General features: G+C 46.6%; 1 protein-coding gene across 1 annotated transcript in view; it reads right to left on the reverse strand.

Moving 5' to 3' along the window:
• The window catches only part of NSF (N-ethylmaleimide sensitive factor, vesicle fusing ATPase), an 80,029-nt gene extending 71,763 nt beyond the window's left edge, over positions 1-8,266 (reverse strand). The window contains exon 1 of the mRNA XM_038168731.2: positions 8,141-8,266. Coding sequence (XP_038024659.2) covers positions 8,141-8,152 — 12 coding nt within the window. The 5' untranslated portion in view covers positions 8,153-8,266. The remainder of the gene's footprint in view (positions 1-8,140) is intronic.
• Positions 8,267-10,011: the final 1,745 nt, after the last annotated feature.

The raw sequence follows: 10,011 nt of genomic DNA on the forward strand, positions 1-10,011 counted from the left end.
TTGTTTATACGACAAATATTGTTAAAGCATTGTATGTTTAAAATCTTTTGTGCAAAAACATATGCACATAGAGGTCTGCACGTATATCTGTGTGTTCATACACGTCATAGCTGCCACGCAGATGTTGGCAAACAAGTGCTAGGCAATGTCAAACAGCTCTGAGTAATAGAAAGTGAAGTTTCCTCTGCATCTGTGTACAAACGGGGATTGCCTGTTGCAAAAAGCATCTCAGCTCTCCCGTGCCAGCTGTTAGGTGCCAAAGTACCTTCAAGCCTCTGGTCCAGAGCAGAGGCATGGACGAAGAAAGCCGAGTGCCCACTTACCAGGGCAGAAGCGGGTGCACTCCTGCCTGCTGGCTGTGTGGGACCACGGCTGACTCAGGCAGAGGGGCTGGAAGGGAAACGCTCACTCACCACTGCAAATAAAATCTGTTGAATATCAAAATGGAAACTTAAGATACTAAAGGAGCTCTGAAGAAAAACAAGAGAACTGAGATGCTGCAACGTAAAACCCTACAGCAATATGTAAGACTATGTTCCTGATGGAAAGCAGGTGTGCATGAGGCATCGCCCAATGCAGTTTGTATCAAAAGATCCAACGCATCAAGTGGCAACAGAATCCAAGGAAAGAAAACAACAAAGCAATGAACATTAAAATTGCAAACAGCAGGAGCCTGCTGCACGCAGATGACGAGCACCAGCACTAGCATGCAGAAAGATGAGCTGAGGCAGAGCTGGGTCAGCAATAGCCTGGGAGAAGGAGACAAATTAAGCTCTTCCAGCACAGAAGGCTGGAAGAGGATTATAACTACTTTCTCTCTAAATACACACATACCACAGAGCTAAATAACAGACAAATAATGACTCTACCCTAAAGGACAGAAGAAATAGGTATAGAATGATACCAACGCTACCACTGCTAACAACTGGCAGTTAAGAAAGGGTTCCTAGCCAGCAGAGGAAGGCAGCACTGTAATAGCCTATAGCAGGAAGCAGTACAGACAAAACTAAAATTATGTGAAAATTATGAAAGGGATGACAATATGATGCGTACAACAGGGATTACACTCAGCAACAGATGCCCTAAATGCTGTGTTTCTAAAATTAAAAAAAAAAAAAAAAAAAAACTCTAAAGGAGTTAATAATTAGTTTAAGGTTTTTCTGGACATCCAGAAAAATCCTCTGAAGAAGCTCCCAGACTTCCACAGCCCTGCTTGCACAAGAAGAGAACGAACACCTAAAAATGTCCATTTGGAAAGAGTCACCTTGGCATGACAGTTTCCTTTTCTGATCTACAGCCGCGCAAAGAGCCCTGCAGCGCCCAGCGGGTCACGCATGGGGTCCCCCGGGACAGACAGCCCTGAGGCAGCTCAGCACCGTCCTTCCCATCTGCTCCTTGTGACTGCTAGGTTAGCTGGCTGGAAGCTTTTGTTCAGATCTGGAAGGAGCTGCATTCTCCCTCTGTGACAAGCTCATAAACATCGATCTTCTCCTATTAAAAGGAGGAATGATTGCATTAGGGGCGGCAGCAATACAGACCCCAATGATCCTTCTTCTGTATACAGATACACGACACACACATTTAACACATTTTCCATTTGCTTCATCTAACAGCAGATGCCTGCTTCCCTCACAGGCCTGAGCAGCAATACAGAGATTACTTCCATCTTACCACCTGAAAGCCATTTTATTAGCACAAAGGCACCTATCTTAGCAATTAGGGGATTTTTATTTTTTTTTTAGTAGGGTGGTGACTTCTGCTTACTTTTTGTTTGCATAGTTTACAGCCAGGTGATGTCAGTTCTGCAGGGAGCTCTGTTAGTCCAGTGCTATTTTATTGGGTGCAGTTAAGAACCTGAATGTAGCTTTGGGGATTTGGCTATACTACTGCCAGTACTTTGCAGTGTTATCAAAACCAAAAATTATAGTTCCAAGACTAAATGGTTTGCCTGGTCAAAAGGCACATGAGAAAAAGTGTGCTAAAGGAGAACTACAAGATACCAGCATAGTGTCTATAATCTAATTAAATGGGTTGTTCTGCCCCACAAAGATGTCTTTCTCCGTATCAGTTCTTCACAGTATTATCAGAAAATATATATGGTAGAGCAGCACGGGTACAGATAATCAGAAAGCTGTTCCCTGAGCGTGAAAACACCAGCTCCACTTTCCAATTAAGAAATAATGACCCAGAATACCTGCATTTGTAATTAACACCTCCATTTTTGGAGTTGTTGTTGCCTCACATTTCTTCCAAGAGCCAAGCAATCAACTATTTAATTACAGGGAATCGCTACTTGTCGTGTTTCATCTAAACCTCTTTGAAAAACCCTTAAAAGAACAAAACTTTATGCAACCATAAGATATTAGCCTAGGATGCACGTCAGAGAACTGACACGCTAGCTGGGAAGACACCTGCTAGGTGCAAATTCCTTCCATTTATTTAGAAAAATTACTCAATGGCAACAAAGACAAGACTAAAAATATTCTCTTGAACTTGGGATTTGCCCTGTGACAGCCTGAGATGCTGCCATCCCTTGCTTATTTCCAACTCAGCCCGTCAGTGACGCGCTGTATCCAGCACTGACCTATTCCAGGATGCTGACAACCGTACCAAGTGCTCCCCAATTACAAGCAGCTCATTTCTACAGAAAAAGCAAGTAACTTCACACAACTTTAGGGCATAACTTACTCCAGATTTTTTCTGATAGAAGGTTACTGCCTTATTGCGGCCCAGGAGACTGCAGAAACAGGTTCTATCTTTTTATGCTGCAAATACTTAACCCTTCTGAACTACCTGCCCTACATACATACGAAAGAGCACGCCAGCACTGGAACAGGGCACGAGAGTGCAAGAAGAGCGATAAATTCAGCCTTGATTTAACAAGCAGTCGTACCAGTTGGCTCCAACCCAGAGGAACAGGATACTGTGCTGACGGCTTTTCTATTAACCATAGTGGCAGTGTTCCTTGCTTGAATTTTTCTGTTCACAGCTCTTCTCCAACACAACTCTCCAATTCCTGAAAGTCAAGAAACTTGTGGAAATGGCCAGTAAGGAAAACTTCACAAAATCAGGTCTCTGCCAGAGAACAGCCTGGATTTGAGACAACGTCCTGACGGATATGCCTGGAAAATGGCTGCATCACAGAGACCACACTCTGAACTTGGTCTCTCCGAAATATTTCAGTTACTACCTTGTCACTATCTGTCACAGCATTCAGGGGTCAGCTAACAGTCACTGCATCAGCTCTCCTAAAGCTTGTCCCCTCAGAGTGCGTTTGGCCAGCAGCCACCAACTCCCACCTGGATCAGAAAAAAATGAAGACCTACCATAAAAAGCTGTATTTTACTTTTCAGATTTCTAGTACATTTTCACATAAAAAAAATGAATAAACAAAAATTTTATTCCACTGAAAACCACGTCCTGCCTGGCAGGCAATTTAGCAGAATGTAACCACGACTATTTTCCAAGGACTGCTTTTCTGGAGACTTAAGCAGAGCCGATGTTGTAACAGTTATGAGCTCCTCCAAATTTACAGCAAGGGCATCTCCCAGACCACAGGGTCCTCCCCTGAACAACCTCTGCGCTCTAAGAAACAAGGATAGGAAGAGAGAAGATCTTGTTATGGAAGAGAGCAGCATTTACGAAATTCACACTTAAAGGAAACCACAAAAGGATTTTTTGATTTTTTCCAGATTTTTTTCACCTCCTTGGCTACAGATGGCAAATTCTGGCCTGCCTTGGCAAGAAAGGAAGTGACATACCAACATCTTCAAAAGCAGAGGATGAGAGGCCACACTGACATCTCCCTGTTGCACTGTATTACTCAGAATAAGCTTGGGGACACAGTTTCTATAACGCTACGCCAAGCAACAAATTAAAGGTAATCAAAGATGACAAGGTCAGATATCCCATGGCCACAATCATTTGTGTGGTCTCACAGCTGGCAGAATTTTACTCCAAATAAGCTAGCATGGGTTTTCATAAACCAGCAGTCCTGTAAGAACACACAAGTGCATTTGCAATGAGTTCACAAGAACACAGCTGCAGAAGAGATCTAAACCATTCAGATTTTGTTTTCTTCCATTTCCCTAAAACACTGCTAAAAAAAAAAAAAAAGTTCTTTACACTATGCTTTTTAGTATTTCCAGAAGTGTAAGTGATGACAGAAGAACGAGTACCACACTAAGAAAGAACCAAGCTGATTCCCAAACATTTCTTATGTTGCCTAATGACACCTGCACCTATGAAGTGAGGTTCCATACGTAAGCAGAAGAGGTAAGAAATCAGAATTCATAGCTTTAATAAACATGAAACCTACCCTTGTTATTTCAAAGCTTCTACCAAACTACCCAACCTAAAATTGTCCTTTGACTGCATGGAGTACAGGAGAGCATGCGTTAGTCCAGCAACGTCTCCAGCGTGACGTTACACCGAGGGGTACAGCCTGTCCCTCGCTGCCATTCCCACAACCGCTATATTTTCTCTATCTGACAGTCGATTTCAACAGATATCTGCAATGCATCTTCCGCGCAAGTCACACGCTCTTCTAGAGAGGTTATGATACAGTTCTGCAAGATAAAGTAAAGGCTACGATTAACTGAATGAAACCAAAATCATCTGCAACCAAATACAGATCGGAATTTCTTCTGAGAGGCAAACAGGCCAGTGTCTCCTACTACTGTGCCAACGGGAATACCGTGTGATGCTTAACTTACATATATGAGTCCCAAACAGCAAAAAAAAACAAAGGTTGGGTTACACAAGTTGCAGCTATCATAGAACTGTAATAATCCTTCACAAGACACACACCAGTCTCTGATGGGGATCATCACCAACTTCCACTCTATCCGGTCAACATTCAGCAGGCATGACTTCCTCTCTGAAAGAAGCCATCCTGCCAGTTGTAAGGGTAGAACTGCAGCCATGTAACCCTGCTTCATTCCCTACGCCTCTCATCTACGTACCTCCTCAATCTGCTGCAGATACAAGCAGAAACACAGCTCGTTCTGCATCAGCAGCCCAACACTGGCCGGAATAAGGCTGAGAAGTCTCTAAACGCACCACATGCTAAAAAAAATCATCTGGCCTTTCTACATCCCTTTGAGAAGTAATTCCTAACAAGGTGCACGTCGACAGCCTACAGCACCAACCATCTTCCAGAGGTCCAGTCTCAGTGCAAGGGAACTGGAACTGACCACAGACGCAGCCAGACAGCTTTATGCGTTCCCTCCTCTCTCGCAGATACTGACCGACGTCCTTGCATGCTCAAGGGGCTGCCTGCGCACCTCGTGACTGCATGCAGAGATACAGGACAAATTGGAACAGAAGCAGCCATTATTTCTAATCAGCATAAACTATTTTTCCTGTAAGCTTCCATCACCATTAACTACTGTATCCGCCTTGCAACTGAGGAAAGCCAGTGCAATTAAGGGAGTAGAGGAATATATCTCAAACTGCACTGGGCATTAATAATATTTGCTCTATCATTTGTATACATTATTTAAAACGTTAGCAGACGATTTTGTCTCTCTTCTACCTCAAGAAAGTCATTCATTTCTGTCTGCAGAAGTAAGCATTCAGAAGTCAAATCACCGGAGTCTAATAAAATAGACTAAGCTCTAGGTTGCATTGCAGGACATTTTTTCAGGCCATGTGTACTCACTAAAGCTTTCTCTATGCATTCTCCAGGTTTAAGCACCTTTTTAAAATGTTGACAACAGAACAGCATCAGTGTTCCAGCATCAGACTCACCTGCTGTATCTAGAGATATCACACACCTCCATCCTCCTACCCACTGTTCCTTACTTACATAGACAAGGATCACAACAGGTCTAGTATCACATCCGAAACGTATGCTGTTGCTTGCTCATCTGACCTCTGCATCATTTTTCGAGCTGCTGCTATCCCACATGCAAGCTGGAGGGAGCAGACAGCTTGTTTATTAATTTACATTAACAGCATTCACCATAGTGCAAGATTGGACCAGGCTCAGAAAACGGTATGAAACACTTTGCTTAAGAACACTCCTCACGGCATTAAATAATCTGATAATTCCGCAACAATTATATTTATAGATAATTCATGAGAATACTGAATAGCAAGAGGCTTCCTGGTAACCCAAAGAAAGTATCACCCTCTTGATCTGCAAGATTACGTGACAACGAAGCTCCAATCTTTCTCCTAAATTTGCATAAATCCCCCCTTTTCTCCACAACACATCCGAGTTAGCCAAATAAAGGCACATTTTTCAGGTTCTTGCGAGCACAAAAGCACAGAAAGAGCTCACAGCAGCAGGAAAAGTTGGGGATGATCCCTCTCCTTACTCCCTGCAACATCAGTCTCCACCACTCAGATCATTCATGAAGCCTTTCCAGCACACCAGGGCAACCGAAAACTAACCCAGCAAACCATGTGGATGGTCCTCTGTCAACTCAGCAAGCCAAATAGGAGCAGGGTACCCAGCAAGCAGGGATAAGACAAGACAGCAGCAGCCAGATTAGTTTAGGCTACAAGGAGTATCAGAACAGTATCATTCGTTATGGCTAAAACAATCTTACAACAGATGAAAGCAATGGGCTCCTGATTTTGGCAAGACAAGAAAACTGAAAAACGTTAGTCAAACAGAACACAGATTCCTCCTAGATTAGCTCCTGGGATCACTGCAGCAAACATTGGGATGATGAAGAAAGGTGGAAGGAAGAAAGTGCGACCACAGATCTGGAGCAAGGACAGAAGAAAAACTCTTCATAATAGAAAGACTGCATTAACACTTTTTTTTCCTCAATTAACAGCAGCATTTTTGAGGTGGCACTCCAGCAGATCTGCTCACCTGTGACGCATAGCTTATCACTGGGCCAAATTTTTCCCCACTGCTCTATACCACAACACTGCACCATCTGCTGTTGCTTCCACCAGACAAAAACACCATAGGAAAAAAAAAAAGCACCAGAAAACCTATTCCCCAATCAATGAGACTGTTGGGTCAAGACAGAAGACTTCAGCCTGAAGCAGGCAGTAACGAGAAATGTGCCTTTCACAAGCTGGTGTCCAGCAGAGGATGACTGAGCTCACAGCACAGAGCTGAGCAACCTTAACTGCAGCTTGCAGCTCTTGGAGGTTGGACCTGAAAACAGAGGGGATATACCAGGCAATACCAAAGTAATTTAACAGACAAGACTGTCCTTTTATATTTTAAGGCCTTTTTGACCACTTGTTAATTTTACCTAAGCAGTCAGTCACTAACGATTTATTATTATTTTTTTTATTATTTTTTTTTTAACAAGCGTGCAGTAAAACCCCGCACAAACATTATGTTTTATCACAGCATAGCTTGGACCCACGTCACAGGATGGTGCTTGGCCAGCACCCACAGGCCAGAGGACTCAGTAGGGCCACAGAAAACCTGCCCCATATCCCACCAGGGCCTCAGAGCACCCCGAGGGGACCCAACAATCCCACCCCACACTCCACAATCAGGAAAAGGATCACCTGGGGCACCCCAAAAACCTGCTCCCCACAGCACCAGAGGGCCATTATAACCTTACAGCATCCTTAGGGAACCTTAAAGCCGCTCCCAAGCACCAAAGTACCACTGGGGCTCTTAGGGGACCCAATCATCCGGCCACAAACCCTGTAGGGCGAGGGCACATCCAAAGCCTCACGGTGCTCCTAGTCACCCCAGAACCTCACCCACAGCACCGAGGGATCACCAGAGTTTCACAGCACCCTTAGGAGACCCTAGGACAGCCCCCTGCTCCCCCGCAGGAACCCCACCTCACCCTTGAGGGATCCTAAATCCTATCCCGCACCCCAAAGGGAGAGGGGTCACCAGGCTTCACGGTACCCCTGAGGAAACCCCCTCGTCAAGGGGTCACCACGACCTCACAGCACCCCTGGAGGACCTCAAAACCAGAGAGCCCCCCACAGCCTCACCGCACCCTCAGGGACCCCCAAAACCCCACTATCCGAGGAGAGGGCTCACCACCTCCTCCCGGCACCCCACCCCTACTAAGCGACTGCCCTGCGAGAAACCACCCCTCCGTAAACCGCTCAAAGAGGAGAAAAGCGACCCGAAGGGGCCGCACCGAAGGCGGCAAGGAGCCGCGTTCCCCCCCCCCCTCCTTCTCCTCCCCTCACTCACCCGCCCCGCCATCTTGTCGCTGCCCTCAGCCCGCAGCGCCGCCTCTCAGCCGCTCCGCAGCGCCGGGCCCGCCCCGGAGCCGCCATGGGGCGGCGCAGCGCAGGCGCCGGGCAAGCAGCCGGGGCCCGGCGGTGGGCCAGGGGCTGCGGGCATCCGAAAAACCCATAGGTTTTTCGTCCCTAAGGGCTGGAGAATCGGCCCACGGCTCCGAAGGAGCGTAAAAAAGCCCTGGGCAGCAGCAGGGAAGTGGGAAAATGTAGAGAGAAACAAGCCCGCTGGGAAAATGTAGAGAGAAAGAAGCCCACAAGCACCGAGGGCAATGCAAGAGGTGCTCCAGGCACGCTGCACAAGTTCCCCTGCAGCCTGTGGAGAGGCCCCTGGTGGGGCAGGCTGTCCCGCTGCAGCCCCTGGGTCCCGCAGCGGAGCAGATCTCCACAGTGGAGCAGGTGGATGTGGTCTGGAGGAGGCTGCAGTCCGTGGAGAGCCCCCACGGGAGATGCTGCTCATGGAGAGGAGCCCACGCAAGGGGCAGGGGGTCTGGGGGGAGCTGCTGCCCGTGGGGGACCCGTGTTGAGGCGGTTGGACCCCTCTGCTCTGCCCTTGTGAGGCCCCGCTGGGAGCACTGTGTCCAGGTCTGCGGCCCCCAGCACAGGAAATAACATTCCCTGTGCTGCCCAGGGGAAAGAGGTAGAGAGGAAGGTGGATGGAGGACAAAGGTGATTTTTAAGTTTGCTTTTTGTTTCTCACTGCTCTACTGCTAGTACTAAGCAATAAATCATATTAATCTCCCTCAGCTGAATCTGTTTGGCCTGTGACAATAATTGGTGAGGAATCTCCCAGACCTTATCTCAACCTGTGAGCCCTTTACATCAGATTTTCCTTTCTCTTCCTTTGAAGTGGGGGAGTGAGAGAGCAGCACTGGGGGCTGGCAGGGTGCGGCAGGAGGTCAGCTGGCTGCAGCAGGGGTCAGGCAGGGCTCAGAGACCCTTCACATCTCCAGGCCCCTGGACAAGGAGTTTTACAGAGCTTTCAATAAGCAGTTTCACAATTCTTTGTGGAATAAGAGGGACTTTAATCTTTCAAATTGCTGCTAGGAGGCAGTGCATCATTTAGCAGCAGATAATACTTTAAATGGGATGCTGTGGCATTCTCCAATAATTGGTAAATCCAATTACTTACCTTTTCTTGAACTGCCTTTCCATTCAATTGCATATGGCTTATACTAACAGCATCTTGCCATGCTGTGGTTTGTGCTAAAAATTACAGCTGGGTGCAAACAGAAAGCCAGGTAAGAGGAGTTTAGCACTACTACTCCAGTCTCGACCAGTGTGCTGGAGCCTGGAATCACGCCCATTCTTTGGCAGGGAGGGCCAGGGGCTTGTAAAGCAAGTTGCTTGGCCTTCGCTCCTGACATGGCTGTTTTCAGCCCATGCAAGTCTTGCTTCTACAGGCAGCTGGCGTAGTCTGGTCCAATTTGAGTACTCACTGAATCTTGGCAACCAGACTTCTGGATATGGATCTGCATGGGGCCCCCCCATCCTGGGATTTGGCTGAAGCAGTGCTTCTCTCTTAAGAACAAATCATATCGGGTAAACTGTCTCACACTGAGAGATGAAGAGAGCTGCATCCCCCAGTGTAATGTTCCGTGGGAGAATGAAATTCCAATTATGGTCTTTTGTCTTGACTGCTTTGAAGGAGGAAGGCAGCAAACAGTTGGACTCCAAAGCAAGGTTCAATACTGTCTCCAAAGCTGACCTCAATGGCCTGGAAATCAATGCTGGGCACGAGTTCTAGTGCATTAGCAACCTGTTACATCAACTTCCTGTGCAGGGCTTTGACAACATAATAAAATATTAATATTGATTTAACTG

This window comes from Anas platyrhynchos, chromosome 28, assembly GCF_047663525.1.
Source record: "Anas platyrhynchos isolate ZD024472 breed Pekin duck chromosome 28, IASCAAS_PekinDuck_T2T, whole genome shotgun sequence".
In the NCBI taxonomy this organism is placed as follows: domain Eukaryota; kingdom Metazoa; phylum Chordata; class Aves; order Anseriformes; family Anatidae; genus Anas; species Anas platyrhynchos.